Genomic DNA, 21,976 nt, shown 5'->3' with positions numbered 1-21,976 from the left:
AATTTTTAATGCATTGAAAAATGATCCAGACATCAGATTGGAGAAGATATCGCAACATTGAAGTTTTTCAGTGCATCCTTGTATAGCCCTTTTCTAGTAAAAAGGTTTGTAACAACATGTGGTTAAGTTGGGATAGTTAGGAGATAGCCTTTAGTGCAAATTTGTTTTTCCTAATCAAATTTAGTTTCATGCTTTCTTTTCTAAAAGTAAAAATATATATTGATGTATTTTATAAAAAAAATATATTTTACGGATAGATGTTCTTAGTGTTGTATTGAACATTCAGTTTCAGATTAAAATAAATTGCTGAACCATCTTACTCACAGGGTTATAATAAAGGAAATTTAAACCATCTGTTGAATTTTACTTTTGATGTTTGAGAAGGTAGGCGATCTGGTTCTGGATATAATAAAAATAAGGGATTAAAACATCCAAAATGTAATAAGGAACTCTTGTTGTAAGTCTTCTAATATGATTTTTCAGTAAGAAATTTTCTTGTGTATATTTGAAATAATTTTGAAAGATAAATTCAAAACCAGCAATTTCCATTTAACTACTTCCTGTTCATTTTTTGCTTAGTATTTTAAACTGGGATTTTGAATTTTACTTACACATCTAAAAATAATTAAAACTATTGGTTCAAACAATTTTATTTTAAATCAGATTTGAAAGAAAAATTCAAAATCTGTGATTTCCATTTACAAGTTATGTGATTCTGAGGTGCTTTTGTGGTATTGTTTTTTTACTTCCTCCTTTAAACTTCAGTTTAGTACTGTATAGCCAATTTTGATTCTATCATCAAATAACAATTATCAATGATTTTTTTATTTTTATTATTGTTAATACTTATTACTTTTTTTTATTTTATAATATAAAATATGATATTACCATTTTATACTTTGAATTGGGTATAATATAAAAAAACACAACTACTTCCACTTCGAAAATTTTAGTAGGAATAACATATACTATCGTGCAATGCTAAATGAATAGAATATAGTGGTTATTGTTTAATATTTTACATGCGCTAATTTAATTTGATTTGAAAACATTGATTTTTTTAAAATATGGATTCTATAGAATGATGTCCGTTAAGTTTAATTGGTTTGATGTCTCACGTTGTCAGAAGAGAAAAAAAACTTTTAATTTAATTAATAAACTGAGTTTTAAATATATGTTTACTAAAAACATTGAGTTACTTAGATGAAACAACAAAATCAATTATTACAAAGCGAATTTTTCTGTTTAATATAATATAATCTGGCGAGCAGCTATTTAAAAGATTGAACATTCCGTTTGTTTATTTGTGGCTTGATGTCAGGCTCGCAGAAAATGACGTTCACTGGTTAAATTTAGTAGGAATAACACAACCTGTGACGTAGGCGATAGTATACCCAATTAACCAAGGTGAATGGAATGGGTCCATTTGAAAAAATTCACTTATTTCCAAAGTTTTTTTTTTACACAATTTTTTTGTTGAATCTTTACAGTTTAAAATTTACTGTCTTGTCTTTTATCAAAATAAAATCAGGTTTAGTAATAATTGAAATTTTATTTCAAATTGACTTAATTTTTATTTATTACAAATCAATTTTTTATTTAAATCTGTTAGTAGTACGATTCTATTGCTGTATCACAATAATAGCGTTTCTAGATAGCATGTCTGGCCTAACGAGAATTTTTTTAAAAATACAAGTTACTCTCAACGTGTTAATAACAGTTGTCAGCTTTTAAGCTTCATCTAACAAATTTTATTTGTTTCAATGAATTTCATTCTGGTCCGGACTTGTACCCTGATTAACATTGATAATAATTTCTGATTTTTATAATAGTATTTTCTTTTTTCCAGACTTAAATTTTTATTGGCAACACTTTGGGTGAAGATTTTGACTAGGATCATTAAAGTGTGTATTAATCAGAAGGTAAGCTGTAGAACACCATGTGTGCTTTTTTAAATTTTTTATTATGTATGAAAGTAATGAAACTTTATTTAAAATTTCTGTTGCCAATTCGTTGCAAGGGATAATGGAGATTATTCTATGTACCAAAACAATCCAGATAAGCTTGTAGAGTGGTCATTAATTGAAGAAATAGTATGTGCAGATTTTCTGTGAGATAGTCTGTGACATTGGGAAAAGTAATTTTTTTATTTTATTACAGCTCATTTGTTTTCTGTTTTAATCATGCTGTTAGTAAATGTATAGTTTTATGTAATTTATATTACTTCGAGTAGCCTGCACAAGAAATATTTTCTTAGTTAATTATAGTTAATTTTTTTTACTAATAACTTCATAAGAAATTGAAAATTTTGTTTTAAGATATAATTTAATTGTTGTTATGCATCAACAAAGTGCTCAAAAATTTTATCTCTTAATTTAAAATAATATTGTTTAGGTTTTAATTAAAAAGTAACATAATAGATAAAAAAATTTTTTTAAACAATTGAAAATTTCTGCAATAATTTTTGTCCTTGTACATATCTCAGAATTTTGTATTTCCTCAGCGTTTAACATGTCATGATGCCATCTTGCCGAATTTGTCTTCACATTTCAACTGCTGCAAAGATGTGTGGACATGTTTATTGCTCTCCCGGCATTCTACATTATTTGGCTTTAACTGATAAATCTTGGCAAAAATGTCCTATTTGTTTTGAAGCAGTGCAGAAAATTGATTTAAAAAGGTAATTTTATTTATTTATTTATTATATTGTGAACTTGACAGTTTCTTGATGGTGATTTGAAATTTCAACTAAATATAAATAAAGAATAATTCAATTTTTTACTTTAAATGGTTATTATCTGTTTTTTTCATTTATTATCTGTTTTTAGGCTTATTATTTAATTACTGAAGTATTGTTTCTCATCTTATTTAAATATATATATATATATATATATATATATATATATATATATATATATATATATATATATATATATATATATATATATATATATATATATATATATATATATAAAATTCAATGAGTGAAAGCAAAGTTAGTTATATGTTTTCAGTCTTTTGGTGGATTTTATTTATTTTTTCTCTTATAAAAAAAAAGTGAGTTAAGACAAGCAAAAAATTTAAGATAACAATAATTTGTCATTTTTCTTTTTATTTCACAACATGTGTTACTGTCTGTATGTATATCTATCCATCTATCTATCTGTGTGTATATACAGTGGTGGCCAAAAGTGTGGACACTTTTTGAAAGTTTCATGTTTTTCAACTTTGTGTGCTTGTAGAATATATTAATTTTCACTTAAATACAAACGTTTATATATCAAATTGAAGGTAATTTAATGTAGAATTTAATAATAAATACAGTATTACAATATCTGTATTACAAAAAAAGTTATGCAATTAATAGTAAGATCTATCTTAGATTTGCATTTTTTTAAAGTGATACTTACACAATCAATACTTAGTAGGATAACCCTTAATTTTTAAGACAGCTTCACAGCGTCTCTTCATCGAGTGAACGAGTGTTTGGAGTTCATCTTTCGTAATCACATGGTGCCAAGAGTCAATTATAGCTTCACTTAGTTGTCTTTTATTGGAGGGACGTTTTTTTCGTACAAGAATTTTCAAACGTCGCCACAAATTTTCAATTGGATTGAGATCAGGGCTGTTTCCTGGCCATGGTAATATATCTATGCCTTTATTTTGAAAGCATGCTTTGCATACTGTTGCTTTGTGGCATGGAGCTGAATCCTGCTGAAAAATAAATGGTTCGTTGTTGGGGAAGAGATCCCTGATGGAAGCTATCAATTTTGATTTCAGGACAGTTTCGATGTATTTTTTGGCATTCAGGATGCCAAATCTGGCCGAAAAAAATTCACAAGTGCTACTACCCATAGAAAAATTTAATAGCTATGCCTTCAAGATAGAAAAATGTCATCAGATGCCATTAGATGTGAAATGAATGCAGCTGGTATTGCAGTAAGTTCAAGAACAATAAGAAGAAGCTTATCAGGATTTGGACTACAAGCTAGAATTCCAAGGAAAAAACCATATTTAAATCAAAAGCAACGCGAAAAACGAGTTAAGTCGGCAAAAGAACACATTAAGTAGTCAGAAAATCAATGGAAGCAAGTATATATGATTAAATATGATTAAATTAAATAAAGTGAGATTATTTCCTATAGTTATATATTTTTTAGCAATCATAAGTCTTCAGTATATTTATATTTTTAAAGTATAAAGATTTGTATCTAATTTTTTCTACCCTTTTAAAATTTGGATACTTCCATTCTGTTTTAAAATTTTCAATTTTTACCACATTTACCCCTGTTGAAAGTAAAGACAATTTTAGAAGTCAGAAATTAAAAGTGCTAAGCACATTTTTGTTGCTTTAAGTAAACTTTTACTTCTGAAATCTTAAATTCTTAGTTCTTGTCTTATGATAGCTAATTATTTTTAACATATAATATTGCCTTTGGAATGCCTTTGCTTTTTCCTTTATCTTTTAAGGACACAAGTTTAAAGGTATTAAAAAAATTGAAAATAATTTTTTAAATTTATTCTTTGTGTTTTTTTTAAACAGTGTTTCCTATGCAAGTTCTGTAACTGTTGGAGATGAAATTAAATTATGCTTAATGAAAAGATAGAAAGGATCACTGGTTTCTTTACCAGTTTATATTGAAAATGCTCATACAGCTATATTTACTGTCAATGACGATATGTATTTTTTTTTATAAATAATTTTTTACAATAATTTGTTACAATTTAATGTATTTGTTACAATATAATATATTTGTTACAATAATGTTTTACATTTGGTGTTGGGTAATTTCAAATTCTTGCCCTTTTTGATTAGTTATCAACAATCAATTGTATATTTTTTTTTAAAAAAAAAACTGAACAACTTGTGCAGGAGGGAAGGAGACATGCGGCAGAAATTAGCCTGCTGCGACTTATGTCGTTACACAAGTAATTATAAATATAAAATCAGTATGAAAACGCTCATTGAACTAGTATTTATAAATATCTTCATGCGCAGAAAGATAAAAACTTCGTTAATGGATTGAAAAAGACTGAGAAACTTCTGAGTCACCCCCGCCCCCTTCATAAATTCAGTTCGTTATTTGAAAAAGAGAAATACATTAAAAAGTAAAAATGATCATTGAATAAAAATAAAATATTAATAAGTAGTAAATTGCATATTTTTAAAAAAAAATAAACATTGTATTTTAATATTTTTTAACAATGACTATTATTTCTTAACAATTAATATTATTTCTTAATATTATATCTTTGCAAAATAATGGTTAAAAATGATGAACTGCTGCATTGAATGTAAAAAGAAAACCAGGATTTGCGTAATTAAACGAAGGCATGTTTACATAAGTGAGAGAGATTCTCCATCACTTCAGGATTCATCATGTCAGCGACAGGATGAGTCATGATAAAAGAAACGCAGGGGAAAATAATAATCATTGCCACAACTATCACTGTTCACTTGCAATCGAAAATTGCTCTTTATGCAAACTTGCAGTCGTAGATGCCATGATTGGGAAAAGTGATCTTCGCCAAACTTGTAGCCATCGATGTACTATTGTAAGCAGTCAATAAAAGTTTTTCCTCTACTGTTTTTCAAGTTTTCACTGTTTTTTAAGCCTCTACTGGTTTCTTGCGTACAACAAAGACCCCCCCCCCTTCAAGAGCGTTGAACTCATTGATTAGAGGAAATCATGCTGTCTACACAAATGTGTTGCTACCACCTTTAGTGGCTAAGCTTTGTTTTGTAATTTAAGCTACAGATTTTCTGTCCAGTCCAGGGGCTCAACGCTTGATGAGTGTTAAATTTTATTAATTTCCCCTAGTCTCCAAATTTTATTATATTTTAAAAATCTCCCTAAAGTTAGAAAAATGTCTGAAAAAACCCTTAGCATAAGAGATTTTTTCTTATCTCATTATTTGCTTAAGAATATATGTGTGTAATGTGAACTATTAAATAATAATATTTAATTAAGAGAATGTTCTAGGTGATTCCAGAAATTACTTATGGCTGGTCAGAAGGAAGTCTTTTCTGTCATTGAAAGAGAAAGAGCTGCTTATAAAATGGACACTCCAGAGGCTTGCTTTATGGAATCTGCCTTTACGGTAAGGTCAAAGTTATGCCAATAATTCAATTATTTTCAACTTATCTGATTTGTTGTTTTTAGTTTAAGTTTAATTTTTAAAATTTATACCTGTGATATTAATATTTCTTGTATTTTTTATGAACTGTAACAGTTAAAAATAATTAATGTTTGAAAAGTTAATGTATTAATGAAAATATTTGAACTGAATATTGTCTCTTGATAAAATCTCATTGAATAATATAATATTTTACGGAGTGTTCACTATCCTTATATTACTTGTAAATAAAATAAATTTGAAAGAGCATGGAAGCATAAAAGCATGGATCATATTTCACTTAATGCTTAATATCTTTTTTAAGTGAATTTTGCTCTGATGTTAGTTACATACAATGTGTTCAGAGTTTAATACTAACACTGCCCAGAAAAAGTGAAATTTCATTAAACTTTTGTTTGTGTATAGGGAAGACCATTGTAAATTTTTTGATTAATTGATTTATTGAAAAATTTTACTGTTATTTATTTCACAAGTGTTCATTAAAAGAAGATAACTGTATCCCCACAACCTGTTGATAACATTTGTCAACTTTTATCACTTAAAAATTTAATTTGGTATTTAACATTCTGAAGTTTTTTTTTTCTTGGCAGCTACTTCATGAAAGGGATATTGCTTTAAACCAGAATGTAGATCAACTTAAGGAGCTCATTTATAGAAGCAATGTATGTGATTTTTTAAAAAAAATATATTGGAACAAAGTGTTTGTCTTTTAAAAACAAAATTAGCAAACAAAATTTTTAATTTTGTTTCTTCTTTGAATTATTTGAATATTATATTCTTGCAAACTTTATGACTTCTATAGCTATATATTGCCTCGGAAACAAATTTCTTCTCTAAACCTTTCTTTTTATTATTTTCCCTTTTTTTGGTGGGTATAATTTCATAAATGCCAACTCTACTGTTTTTAACTGCCTTCCAATTTTTATTATCTCGAAAATTTTCCCCTCTTTTATTATTTATTTATATTTTTGTGAAAAAGTTTTAAAAAATCCTCTTAATTTCATCATTAATCTGTTTGCGCTCAAAAGTGAGCGCCAGTAAAACTGTCACAAGTTTCATATCAGATAACGCTTGACAGTATCTTTGCAGTTGCTCTCATTGGATGAAATACATTCATGCTTAGTTACATTTCTGCTGACACTGACTTAGTGAGAATATGCTCTTTGAAATAATTTCAAATTGAATGAAAGGAAGCAAAAGTTTGGACTTTTGTCTATATCTGTTTATATGCTTTTTATTATTATTAAGTAATAAAGATTGATTCATATAGAATAATTATTTTATTAATTTTGCAGGCTTTTAAAAAATACAAAAAAAACCTTTTAAAATAAAAATTTTAGATTCTTTTCAAAATTTTTACTATCTTATTTGTCTATAAATTAATAATTAAATTATAGCTTCATTTTATTGAATTGAGTTTACAATGCTCGACATTCATTTCTATGATGTAAATTTTTCGGACAATTAAGCTTACATTTTTGAGTCACTTTTTTTCCCTTATTGCTGCTTGCTTTAAATAAAGCTATTTCAAGTTTTTATCTTTTTTATAGTTTTCAAATAATATAAGAATGTAATTTATGTGGAAAAATTGTTTATTGAAATTTAATTCCTTCTATACATATACTAAATCTTTTACTTCATATTGCTATCTTAAAATGTGATTAATATGTCTAAGGTTTTAAGAATGTAAGGTTGGTGGCATGTACACATTTTAATTTTAGTGTCTCTAATTTTAAGCTTAAGATAATTTGTCTAAGGTTAAGATAATTTGTTTACATTTTGTTTAAAAATATTTTTTGCAGTTAATGATACAAAGTTCATTTAGTTCCTCAAAAACATATACTACTTAGGAAAATTAGAATTAGTTTAGTTAACTTGTTAAAATTATCTCTTTAAAAATAAAAATATTTACATTAAATTTTATATAAGTTTCATATAATTGCATTTTAGGGTAATGTACCAGAGAGAAAACATCTTATTTCAACAAGTTCAACTGAGTCTTATGAAGAATTACATGAAAGTATGCTGTTTTTACCTATCATATAGTGTTAAATATTTGTTACTGTTAATAAAAATATGTTAATGCATATAAAAGAATTAAAATTTTAATATTTCGTTCCATTTTTTCTTAGTTTCTTATAAGATGCAAGTTAATTAATTGCACGTATGAATATTAATTTCCTACTGAACAATAAGAAAAGGTACAAGTTCTAATATGTTTCATTGTAGACATAATTAATTGATGATTGACATTCAAAGATGGTTATTTGAAGAACTTCTGGAGAAATTGTTTCAGTTGCAGCTGCGATTCAATTTTTTAGAATCCTTTAAATCAATATCGTGTTTACATGCACACATTTTTTTGATGCATCACCAGAAAGTCTAGCGGTGACAGGTTTTTGTGCAGTCCAAAAATCCAGTCATTTCATCTATTTCATGAATTGGGTAACCTCTCATTTAAGGTTTCATTTCAGATAGGAAAAATTATGAGAATATTTTGGCCTGTATTAAAATCATGCTATTCCCAGTTACAGCTTTAAAATTGTGATCTTGTGTACTTAAATTTTCAGTAGATTAAAGAAAAGTTTTCCAAACTTGCTAAATGTTTTCAGTTGACCAGGTACTATATGCCAATAATTAAAACATGTATATGTTAATTATGAAAATTTCTATGTGTTAAAAATTAGTATAAAACAGGTTTTTTTAAAACATTTCCGGGAAGTATTTGCTGTAAAAAAGGTGTTAGCATTGAATGTGTCGTGTTTTTATTTGTTAGTAATCTAAATGAATTAGCAAATAAAAAGCATCACCAGACATAAACCTATTGTAATCCCATTGAGAAAAATCAAAACAATCTCGTCATTCTCTGAGTTTGAAATAAATATTATTGTGCCTAAGTTTAAAAAATGAATAAATAAAACACTGTGGTTTTTAAATATTTGTCCTAAAATAAAAAATTGTTATGGTGAAATTTATTGTTCAGAGCAAGCTTAAATAATGAAATGACCTTATGTCTGTTATTGTACTTTGTTGTCCAATTAAATAAATACAGTACTTAGCTGTGAAATGAAATTCAATGATCCACAATGAATCTCTAATTCATAGGTGAGGTTTTAACTTGTAAGTTACTGAATTGCAGTCACTCTAATTCTATTTTAGAAAGAAAAAAATATTTAAATTACTGAAAATTCCTTTAGTGTTTCAAAATGTCTGAATAGCATGGAATATGTGATGCAAGTATGAATTCTATTTCAGACTGTGAAAGAAAAGGGGTGACATTTTTCTAACGGTATTTATTTATCTATGTTTTACTGCATTATTATACTATAAAGTTGAAATAATTTCTCTTTTATCTTCAAAGTGTGAAGAATCTTAATAAGTTTTTAAAATATATTTTCCCTTTTTTTTCTTTCTTGTCATTCTTATTTATTTTGTTAAGCAAACCAAAGTCATTTATTGTTATGTTTATTCTACATATAGATAGTTTGAATTTAAAGTAATCTAAAGTATTGTAACTGTTTCATTCTTTGTTTCATTTAACTTTAGCTGAAGATGGGCAACACATTTGTATTCACAACATAAATGTAAAGATGTTGTTAAAAGAATATGGCTCCTTGGAATTTGCTCCTGAGACAATTACAACTAAACTTGTTGAAGTTGAAAGAGTCACCATGACTGAAGTAAGTAATCCGCTTGTTTTAAACTTCCTTCTTCTAAGGCTTTTTCGCTGAATGAAATTTTACACCATATTTCATGCATTCATACGGGTTCTTCGGAAAAGGTTGAGATATCTTTAACATTTGCTGTTAACCTGCAAATTCGATATTGCAGAATTTGATTTTTCTTCTGTCGTCTCAAAAGAGACTATGTCTCAGTTTAAAGGTCTCAGTCTATGTTGTTTTCATATTTGAGAATAACAGTCATGAAATACTTTTTGTTAATTTTATTTGCTGCAAAAGGGATACTTTAAGAATTATTTTTAATTATATTATATAATATTAAATTATTATTAGTTAGATAGCTGAAAAAATGTGCGTCATATTTTGTTTTGTTTGCCATGATTTTAAACTTTTATGAAAGAAATATGTGTGGCACTTGAACAAATATTGTGGAGTACTTAAGGAAGTATTGTTAATTCTTACATAAATATTGTGTAGCAATTTGAAATTTCAATTATTATTTTTATTGCAAAGAATTGTTTGAAAAACAATTTTATTGCTCCAAATCCGATATTGATTTGCTAGAAAGCAAACAGGATAATTTAATTTCTTTCATATCAGAATTTGTTTAACTGATGAAAAAACTTATGCTAAGCTTTACTTCCTCTCCTAGACAACAATTAAGTAGTTTGCTTTGCATAAAAGCTACCTTCTTGTTGGTACAAGTTCTTCAGTTTAATTTGTATCTTTTGTTATGTTTTTTATTATTATTAATTAAGTATAAAATCTATGGCTTTAAAAATATTTTTTATTTTTCGCTTTCTTTATAAAGTAATAAAAAATCAATAGAATAAAACTAAAATTTAACTTTTATCAATCAAAAAAGGAAGAAGAAAAATATTTATTAATGTATTTTGTTTTTGTAGGTGTAGTGCCTTTGCTTGCTAACTTATCTCTTGTTTGTATTACTACAGGGTTTCCACGGTCCTTAAAATCTTTAAAAATTGCTAAATTTTTATTTTGGAAAATAAGGGCCCTTAAACGAACTTAATTTTGATACATTGTTTTTTAAAGTCCTTAAATTTTCAGCATCAGTATAGTTCATAGGAACAATTTTTTAAAACAAAAAGTCGTTTTTTTATCGCTTAGAATTAAACCAACAATCAAGGGTAAAACATTTTAGAGAGACAAAAAGGAATATGTGTGTGTGGGGGGGGGGGCTACAGGCAAGGGGAAGAAAGCATGTCCTTTCTATAATATATTGGTTTATTCATTAATATATTCTGCCATTTGCCTAGAATGAAACTCTGTAAGGAGAGTGAAGAATTCCGAATGAAAAAAAATTGGGTGGACAAGGGGGATACTGCTCTTAGAAGAGATAGTGCTTTTTTGGGGTGGGGAGGGCAATTTTAAGATATCTAATTTGAAGAACCACACTAACCTTCAAAATTAACTTTTATTTTTTCGTTACATGTTATTAATTATGAAAATTAATGTTATTTCCTTTTTTTTTGTTATAAAATGCACCAAATTATTTATCTTTACCCCTTTACTATATGTGTGTTCAAATACTTCTCTAAACAAGACTGTTTGTTTTTTGTAATAATTTTTTTTTAACTATCTACTCTTATTTGCATTATTTTCATCAAATTGGCATGTGAAATTCCATTCCTCTTTAAAATATTTATGTTTACTTGGTTTGACCCTAAATATCATGTTTTTAAATGTATTGTATATAAAAAGTAACTATGCTTTTTGTTTAATTAAATTTTTATCTTTTTGTTAATTTACATTTAAAAATTATTTAATTTTTTTTTAATCATTTCATTATTAAAATACTGTGCTTGGTAACCAGTTTTAATAAAAATTTAATAGGAGCCATTCAGTACCCATACAGCAAATTTCGTCTTAAAGACATCCCAAAACATTCCGGATGCTCCTGGAATTTACATTTGTAATATAAATTTATTAAAGTTTCTTAATTTGCTTAATTCTTTACTAATTTCTATAAATTCAGTATGATCAAAATTAATCCTGTTAATGTTTAGTTGAATATATTATTACAAATAACATTTATTTAAATTTTAAGAAAAATACACTCGATAATCTTAAATAATAGTTAAATTAATAAGAGTTTTGAATTACCTTTTACAGAATTAAATAAAGTAATTGTTAATTTAAAAAATAGTATGAGCCACTCAATATTAAATTTATTTAAATTGCTTTTGCTTGCGATGACGTCCTTAACTTCTTCAGATAGAAAGTCTATGTATTAAGTAATGTATTAATTTAAGTATGTTGGATGGGTTAAATAAGATAGGTTAAATAATAAAGACATGTCCATTATAGAAAGCGAACCGATCCTATTATCTGAGGCTAAGTAGAGAATAGTAGAATATTTAACAGCATTGGAAGATAGCAAAAAGAAACTTAATTTGTTAATGCAGGGACCTTCAAAAAAGTGTAAAAAATAAGATATGTCATTAATGAGCAAAATTAAAAATTCTTTTTATTAAATTCTTATTTTAATTCTTTTAATTAAATATGCCCCAAATCTTTGGCTAATGTAATAAAAAAAAAAGAGTTTTTTTTTTTTTTTTTTTTTTTTTGTCAGGAACTGGTTATTTAATCATAATCATGCAAAGTCTTTGAAAATTATTTAGCATTATGTTAATGCTAAAAATAAAAATATTTTTTATGTAAATGTAAAAATATTTTAAATATTTAAAAATGCTTAAAAATATTTTTTGGAGCTTAAAAGGTGCTTATTTTTTGTTGTTTGCACTCACACATAAGACATCTTGTATGGATTAGCAGTTCCATTTTGTTGATGTTTATTAATTTTCTTTTCCTATTTTAAAATTATCAATATTTTTTTTTATACTTTAAAAGCCCTTAACTGTGCAAGAGAGTGTTTCTTCCTCTGAAGATGGGAGTAAAAGGGATTTCCTCTCTGTTACATGCATTGAGAAAAATTCTTTCCTCCAAGCGTAAGTTTAGTTCATTTCATGTGGGATTCACTATTGTGCTAAATAACTTAGAGTTTATTTTGCTTAGGGGACCCCTCAAAGAAGTCAAATCCCAATGTACTTCCTACTCATCTAAAAATGTTTGAAAAGTATCCTCTAATCCTGATGTAAACAATTTAGAAATAAATACTGCATTTATTCAAATCTAAACTGCTGTCAAGCCACACTCCAAGTTCTCAACACGTTTTGTTCCACATAAAAAATTGTGTAATCCAGCAAACCGAATACTCTCCATGTAGTAAATGGTGACTGGTGCACGTTTAATCTGCCGGGTCACAACATCCTCCATGTCCCCATAACATTTTATGCCTCTGGGAGTACTGGATAGGAGATTGATCGTTCTCTGGTTTAGGTCAAAATTATACTCTGTGAATGAATGAAAGATTATAGGAATGGATCCACTTTAAATAGATGTGACGTATGGGTGTGGCAGAATTCGAATTCTTGGGCATAGATGGCGCCAATGGAAACATAAACAAGAAAAATCTCACCTTGGTGCCTTAATAGACAACTGCAACAACAAAATATAATTTTTTTTTAAAAATTTTTAAATGTGGACTATTAAGAAGTGAATAATTCATTTGTTTTGCCAGCATTAAAAACTTTCAATACGTATATGAATCTTTAATTGCTCAAACTATCACAATTGTATTCTGAAAATGATTTGTCATCTCCCACTGTGACATCTGATTTCAAACTTGTGCTAGTATTTTTTTACACGATGTCATCTTTTGTGATATACAATGCATTTGTTATGTGAGGTTTTTGTAAAAACAATGTATTATAGTCTAATTGGATACTTTTCCCACCCAACAGATATCCATTCTGAATTTTTGACTTGTAAATTCTAAGCTTCTGTCGAATATATAGGTACTTAACTATGAAGTAGAAAGTTGATATGGTGACCGTGTGGTCTAAATGAAATTGCACTTCTGAACATGAAGTCGCTGCATCGTAAATACACAGAATTACAGCAACTCTTAAATGCAGAACTTATTTTGACAAAAATATCATTCTTCTATCTACTTTATTCTGCATTTTTAATTTCTCTTCTAAGCATCCTGTTTATTAAAATACAATTCCACAAAATATCATATGCTCAGAAAACTCTTAAATCTAAACAATCGTGAAATCAAAAAGAATACAAATACCACATCTTTAATCGCCAAAATAAACTATTTATTACTTAACAAAAAGATTGGCCTCAAATTATTTCTCCAATGTTGGCAGGTATGCAATGCAGACTCTGTTTAATAATTATCGCTTTAATTCATTTACTGATGTTTTCTAATCTTGTATTGTATTATTTTAGGAATTGTTTGATAAGACATCTGAAGATTTTACTTTGTTTTTGAAAGACATTCCCTTTGTTGATGAAATTGAAGTTAGCTTTGAATGTGCGCTTTGGTTAAGCAAAGCTGATTACGTGAGTGCTCTATCACTTTTTTTTTAAAGCTGCTAATAATTTAATTAAAACTTTGAGAAATAGTTTTCTCTGGTTTATGTATCTTTTAGTCCACAAAATTATTGTCTTCTTAAAACCGAACACTCTGTTTTTATATTTACATTTGCTCAAACCCATTAGCTTTTCCAAACTTTCCTCTATCAAGCGTTAGTCAATTACCCTGTGGCAGAATCGTGGTGACATTGTCGCAGAACGTTACAAAGCTCTTGCAGAATGAGTTTTCTTTTGAAAAAAAAATTCCTTTTCTTTTCTACAACAATTTACATGTAATATTTGAATCCTGCATTTATATAATCACTTTTTGACTTGCTTAATTTATGCTGGTAGTATCGTAATTCGATGTGTCGGTGTGTAAATAATGTTTTGTTTGTATTTTCAGCAGATGTTGATATTGATTTTCACTTGGATTTTAAATATTCCTATATATTTCAATATGGAAAATTCGAATTGTGCATTAGAGTATTTACTTTTTAAGGCAATAATTCTATCAAATGTTTGGCAGTTATTACTATTAATTTCACCATGATTTTTAAATCTGATATTTTTCATACAATATTTATTACAACAGCCTGATCTTGAAACGAAGCATGCATTTGAGGAGTCCGATTTGCGTGATTTCGTGACTGATATTTTTTTTGCAATTATACTTCTACAGATTTTATGATTTCTAATTGTTTTTTTTTTTTTTTGTTATGATGATTATTTACAAAATGCGAAGAAGGAAATAATTCAACCCCCCCCAACAAAATGCGAGAATATAACCCACCCATAATATTAGAATGAATAATTATTCCATGTTCAATTAAAAATTTATATAGTTTTTTTTAAATATAGTTATCTAGTTTTTTTTTAAGCACAGCTCTTTAATTTTAAATTAGTAACGTATATGTTTGTTATTATTAAAAGTATCTTGCAGAAAGATATTAGTGCTTGAGAGTTCTGTCGCAGATTGCTCGAAAACGTTCTGCCACGCTGGCTCAATTAGAAAGTAATGCAAAGTTTTCAATACCCGAAGACTCTATGATTGCGGAGTTTTTTTAATGTTGTATGTTCATTAAAAAAGCAGAAATTTTCTTTTTAAATTCTTGTTTCTTAATAAATTTGTTTCATGCAAAAGGCTTTATTGGGACATTAAAAAAAAATTCTGCGACTGAAAGTCATGAGACACTTGATTTATTTGCAATACTCCACTCTCTCGTTTTGTAATCACTTGTTTCCGTAGAATTTTTTTTTCTGTTCCGTGCAATTTAGTTAAGCAAAATCTCTTGGCAGTATAATTAGGAGTTTTTGAAGTCACATATTCATAAGTCTGAAGATATGCATTATATTTTTCTTTCTTTCTAAAAATTTTCAAATTAGTTTTAGAGCTATTAAATTAAATTTAATCTTTTATTTCTAAAGAAAACTGATCATGTAAAAATTATTATTTCTTGCAGCCTTGTACTCTTTTGTCTGAAGATAAAATGATCTTTGCCTTTTTTTAAAAAATTCAGAATATTTTAAGAACAACTTATCTTAATATTTCATTTTTTGGGGGGTCTCGATTAAAACATTTTTTATCATAATTTTGTAGTGAGCCACGTTTAGCAACTAAGTACTGATTCAAATATCTTAAAAAGTCTCAAGCAATTTTCTAAGTAATTTTTGTATTTTTTAAATTCGCAAATTTCATTTCGTTGTCTTGGCTATTATTGCCAGTGTCATTTTTAATAAATCTTGTTGTATCTTACAAAATGAAACTTGTGGAAAAATCCTTATCATTTTTAGCTTTCTTTTAAAAAGTACAAAAATTGCTTGAAAATTTTTAAGATATTGAAATCAGATGTTTTTCATTAGTTGCCAAATACAATTCATTAGAAAAATATGAAAAAGATTTTTTTTTTAAATTTTCTGTATGTGCGCAATATAAGCAAACTACTTTAAATACTCATATCTTGAGCTTATTGAATTATTTTAAATCAATATTTTTGTAAATAGTTTTAAATTTCTCTAAAAATTTGTTTAATTGTACTGAATATTTTTAAAGTTATAGCAAAAAAACATAAGACAAAGAAATTTGTTTTGTATAATCTCCATAAATATTTAAGCTAGGCTTATAAAATTTTATGCTGTTATTACAAACCACTACCAAAATAAGCAATAAAAGCTTCTTAATTGATTCTCTTGCATAGGTGTATAAAAATACTTTTTTTTAAAAATTTATTTTCAGTTTCTTAAAATTCTGAAAGCTTTAAACTTTGTTGCGAAGTATAAAAAATCTGATGAACTAAAAACTGCTTAAATTACTAAATAATACTCTAAGTATTTCTTGAGAAATTTTAAAAAATATTGTAAGGTAGTGTATATATATATTTCAGAGTCATGACACAATGAATGATTGTATGGTGTCTTTGGCATCTAGATGTCTGATGTTCAAGTTGTCCTCTGTTAATAATAGGAGATGGAGACCTGCACAAACCTCAGTTTTATGAAAATTTATCAAAGGTATAAATGAAGATTCTTTGCAAAATTAATATCATGTAACTTTATATTTGCTTTCATTTTTTAAATTTTCTTTCTTTTTTCTTCTTTTTATCTTACACCAGTGGCGGTAGCAAAAATCTCTGAAATATGCTTTTAGTGGTGAGACTTTATTTTAATAGTTACTTTGTACTTTTTTTAAAAAAAGGCAAAATTTGAAACCTAAATTTATTTCAAAGGTATTACCACTTAATAAAAAATATCTTAACTTCTCTGTATTTATGTGAGTGGTTGAAGGTTAATTGTTGTTGTTGTTGTTGCTTATCCTCTAATTGTCTGACTAGGTCAGACAAGATCCAGTAAGTTGTTGACCCTCAAAAAGTCGATTACAAGAAGTGGAGAAGCATATAAGTCCTCCTTGGAAAGGCCCAAGCAGTCGAGGATATGTTCTGCTGAGGCCTGCTGGGCTTCACATTTAGAGCAGGTTAATTGTAGTTTTGTAAAATGAATTTTGTTATCTTTCTTTTGGTAATAATACAGTCAATGCTTTCTTGCTGTCTAAATTATTATGTTGTGAGTTTTGAAAAATAATACAACTGAAAACATTCATTTCTCTCGAAATAGTTTTTTTCTTGGAAAAAAAATTATAGTTTTATTTTTTCTATTAATAAAACAGACAATATGTTACAGTGCCTCAATTCGAAAACGAACCAAAGCAAATTCCAAAAGCTACTAATTCTTCCATGCTTTATAATTGGTATAAAATTTTTATGGGCATAAATAACATTATTTTTTATAAAGTTTCATTCTGCTCTTTTAAAATAACCTAACAGTTACTATGTATCATAATCCTGCGAGGAAATATATCTAGGTTTTCATTATTAAGAATTATGATCTATATACCTTGTGAAGGATTTTTTTTTTTTGAGGAATTTTGTGTTTTGATTATATTTTATTTATTAATTTTTCCCAGTTTGAAGGACTAGATACATCTGTCTTTACACTTTCAAGAAAATGTTTTATAAGTATTGAAAATGATATCTTCTCAAGCAGCATGCCTCTATTTTGTGTTAAGAAGGAAATTGTGTGCATCATTACAAAGGTTTGTTAGTCCAGGAGTTTTCTTGTCTTCTGGATTTGGTTCAAAATGTACAAGGAAACATAGTAAAGCATTGATGGTTGTAAACCTGAAATTGGCTTGACTGTTCAATACTGGTTATAAAATAAAATATAAAGTTGTGCTAGAGATAAATATGTTGAGATAATGCTATCTTTAATGAGAGAAGAGGATTGTACCATTCTTTTACTCAGTACTGTACAGGTCTCAGAATCGTAACTCTTAACACTAAATTTTTCAGCAACTGATTATTTAGAGATATAAAAGTGATAAAAATTATGGTTTTGAAACAAATCTAAAATAACTTTTTTTTTACTCCTTGGAACCATTTTGAAAGCAATACAGAAGAGTATAGACCGTGTAGGAGAACAAAAGAACTTAAACTGAAATGCTGTGAGAAAATATTTTTAGTGATTTAAATGCAGTTGTCAAAAAAGGTAATATGTTTTAGTTCTAATTTAGCCAAAAATTAGAACATTGATTTCAAATATTCGATAAAATTTTATATTTTTTGCAATGAAATGTAAAATTTAAGTGTCATATGTTTTTTAATTTTGTATATTTGCCAAGGCATTGATTTTTTTTTCTAAATATATACCTAAATAAATTTTTCTATGCATATATAGAATTAAGTAATATGTGCATTGCAGAATTCCACTATTTGTGAACGCTAACTTGTATTGAAATCCTTGTTGTTGTACAGTTATACTGTATTGTTTTTATGCAAATTAAATAAATGCAAAGCATTTTGCTCTTTCATAAATTACGCATCTTTCTTTCTAAGAAAACAAATATTATTATCTTTATTTCAACGCGCATCCTCACTCAAGAAAAGACTTTCTGATCTTTTTCTCTAGAGTTACATTATTCATACCTGACAAGTCTCCTGTTTTTTTAACCAAAACTTCTGTATTTTACGACTATCTCCTGTTTACCTGCATATTGTCAAATTTTTCCGTATTTGTTGAAGAAATTTTTTAAAAAATTTGGCAATAAAATATTTTTTGATGGCAAAAATACTTCTTATTCCTCAATAGATAGTACTAATGCCGGTACTACAGTATAATGATTGTGAATAATTTAAGTAAAAATATCTTCAGTGGTTGACAGATCATAGGGTAGAGTCCCCTTGCCGTGTAACCGTGGCAGTGTTTTGTGGTTTTCCTCTCCATGTAATGCAAATGCGGGTTAGTTCCATCAAAAAGTCCTCCACAAAGACAAATTTCTCTCAATACTTGATCCAGGAGTTCCTTTGTCTTCTGGATATGGTTCAAAATTATAATTCTACGGAGTTGAACGTTAGTAGTCGTAAACCCAAAAAATTTAGTCGACTGTTAGACGACAATTATAAATTAAAATAGTTTGAAGTAATTATTAATAATGCTTTAAAAAAGTCTTTTTCAGATTAAGATTTATACGCATATTTTTTACCTTGCTAAATGTAACTGCTTTCATTATATCCAATTTGAAATTTCTCTTTTTGACTTTGGTTATGCATGATGTAAAACTTTACTAGTAGCCTAAAAAATTTCGCTAGTAAAATCTCAATTATCTTATTTTTCCAATGCTGGCAGGTATGATTATTTCTAATGTAACTTGGTGATTGTTTCATTCACCAAATGTTAGCTAGTTTAGAAAGCTGCATTTTGTTCTTGATACTTAAGAACTATTTTAAATCAGTGCTAAATGCTTTATTGCAAACTCTTTTATGCAATCTGTTTTATGCAATGTATTCCTTCATTTAAAAACTCTGATTGGTTATTACTTTTGTTTTTTTGATGCTGGCTCTGTACAACTTATATACCAAGCATCAGAATTTACAGAGTTAATCTGAAGCGCAATCTTCATATTCTTTTATTCAAGAATTCCATTTCTTCATATTCCAAAAATTAGGCATAGTCTGACATATATCAAGCGAAAATTGTACATCAATTAAAAAATGTAGCACTAAGTCATATTTTATGTAAATTTCTGAAAATATGTAAATAAATAAATAAAAAATTCTTAATTTTTTAAAATTTTATTTAATTTGATATCTTTAAAAGAATTAACAAAAAGTAATTAAAATTTTCAACATAGTTTTCTGTCTGCTGATTTTAATATTAAAAAAAAAATCTGTGTTTGCTTTAAGAAAATCTTCAGATATGCTTAGAAAATAACTCTTACTCTTACCGCAAATAATTTCATCACTCCCTCCAAATATATTACTCTTTTTACTCTTTTTTAATTTTGTAACATAAATTTGAAGCAGCATTAAAGTGCAAGGTATATTGAATTATCAGAAAATTTTTTTTGACTTTTTTATAGTTTGTAGTATTCTGTCAATTCAGTTTTTTTAAATTTAATGAGATGCAAACATATGTTTAAGGATGTTTTTTTTTTTAATTGAAAATTATTCTATATCTTTTTAAAAGGTAGGGAAAACTCATTTCCGTATCTTTCGATCTTTATTTTCACCATTATTGATACCCATTTTCATCATTATTGATTTCTTACTTTTATTTCTTGTAAAATTTTAAATTTTTAACTATTTGTTTTGAAGTGGAAGAGAGTGAATATCACAAGGAAACAATGCAAACAAGTCGGATGTCAAGATATTGCTTGATGAAGAGATTGTTATAGAAGAATACGACTTTTGAACACAGATTGTTTATTGTGAAATATTTCTATAATGAGGATATTTTATTAAATTTTTGATTTCTTTTTAACTTGAATTAAAGTCACTTTATATTAATGACTAAGTGTCAATTTAATTGCAAACGAGAGATAATTTTTTTAAAACATTTAATCTAATTGCAGTTTGTTTATATGAGTGTTATGCAGTGCTCATTTTAATTAATCCTTTTAAGTAAAGAAATACAGTATTTTTATTGTAAAAAAAAGAATACAAAAGTAATGATTTGTGTCTGGATTTTAAAAAAAGAGGATTTTATACCGTGGAGGTTGAAATTTTTGGATGTCGTAAACTGATTTTTGACAGTATCACTTGAGATTTTCTTCCAAAGCTGTCTTAAAGCCCATAATACTGTAAATAATCAAAATATTTTCTGAATGGATTTCCTGTTAATAAAAAAATAAATATTGTTTCATCTTAGTTTTAAATATTCATTTAAAAACAACGTTGAATTTTTTAAGAATACATTTAGAAATGTACGTTGATACAGATAAATATTTCTATAAACACTGATAATCTAAACTTGACTATTACTAAACTTGAGAGCTTATAATAATTTTACTAATATATTATAGGCTCTAACTATCATAAGAAAATATTACTAAAACTCGAGAGCTTATAATAGTTTTGAATAATTAAAAAATAGCAGCTACTTTTTACTGTGCCTCAAAGGAAAAAAATCTCTACTGCGCACCTGGAAAGTCATAGATTTCGGTAATGAACAAAATTTGTCATAAAATCTTATGATTTTAACTATTTTAAAAAAGAAACATTATACGTCATGGATTTAGGTCGCCGAAAAATTTAATTTTTAAAATAGAATTTTCCCAATTTCACAGTGTTCCAATAAAACGTAAAAATAAAATTCGAACAAATTCCAATAAAATTTGTAACAAAATCCCCACTCACAGTCATATTTTATTAAAATATAAAATGTTTTTTGCCCGTTCTTTAAAAAGTATCGTGTTCTTTCAAAAAATGAAGGAAAGAACGTCATTTCTAGAGTGAATTAATTAACTTTTAAACTTATGTGATTTCAGAATTTTTTTTTTATTTATTTTTTTTATTTTATCAATTTAAAATTCTAGTTTAAGCTTTTTAGATAACACTTTTAAGAAGAAATAAAACAATTTTAAATAACAACATATATATCTGACTGTATTTAGTTATTTGCGTTTGTATTTTTTTTCAGCTATTTCATTGCTGCAACTCTTTCTTTACTCTGTTTTTTAAGTTTAAAATCTATTAATATAAAAATGCAGAATATAACAGTTTTAGTTATACCTATCATTTCAATTAATGTTATTTCAATGCTTTTTCAAATTTATGGTTGTGTTTTTGTCGGCGAAAATTGTAACTTCAATTGTAAATAAAGAAAAATTCTTGGAATGTCATGGATTTGAAAATCTAAAATGTAGCAGATACCCTGTATTT

The 21,976-nt window shown here is 26.9% G+C and overlaps 1 protein-coding gene across 24 annotated transcripts; it reads left to right on the top strand.

The window, feature by feature from the left end:
* The first annotated feature begins 1,928 nt into the window (after nt 1–1,928).
* On the top strand, nt 1,929–20,966 carry LOC122273031 (E3 ubiquitin-protein ligase RNF10). Of its 24 annotated transcripts, none has more exons than XR_015431164.1 (10): nt 1,929–2,137; nt 2,504–2,680; nt 5,985–6,102; nt 6,729–6,800; nt 8,089–8,158; nt 9,685–9,818; nt 14,139–14,252; nt 16,693–16,775; nt 16,877–16,913; nt 17,725–18,658. XR_015431164.1 is itself a non-coding variant. In XM_087156444.1 (9 exons), the coding sequence occupies exons 3-8, from the start codon at nt 6,004–6,006 to the stop codon at nt 16,760–16,762; spliced, it is 603 nt and encodes a 200-aa protein (XP_087012570.1). In that variant the 5' UTR covers nt 1,929–2,137; nt 2,504–2,680; nt 5,985–6,003; the 3' UTR covers nt 16,763–16,775; nt 20,411–20,966. The 24 variants fall into 24 exon arrangements, 4 of the variants coding, with proteins under 4 accessions (XP_087012570.1, XP_087012568.1, XP_087012569.1 ...); XR_015431162.1 differs by having other exon boundaries at nt 16,877–17,048; nt 17,236–18,658; XR_015431159.1 differs by having other exon boundaries at nt 16,649–16,775; nt 16,877–17,048; nt 17,236–18,658.
* Nucleotides 20,967–21,976: the final 1,010 nt, after the last annotated feature.

The sequence above is a fragment of the Parasteatoda tepidariorum genome, unplaced genomic scaffold (genome assembly GCF_982258835.1).
Source record: "Parasteatoda tepidariorum strain Cologne lab strain unplaced genomic scaffold, Ptep-v5.0 scaffold_64, whole genome shotgun sequence".
Lineage (NCBI taxonomy): Eukaryota > Metazoa > Arthropoda > Arachnida > Araneae > Theridiidae > Parasteatoda > Parasteatoda tepidariorum.
This window is presented reverse-complemented; position numbering and strand designations above follow the sequence as displayed.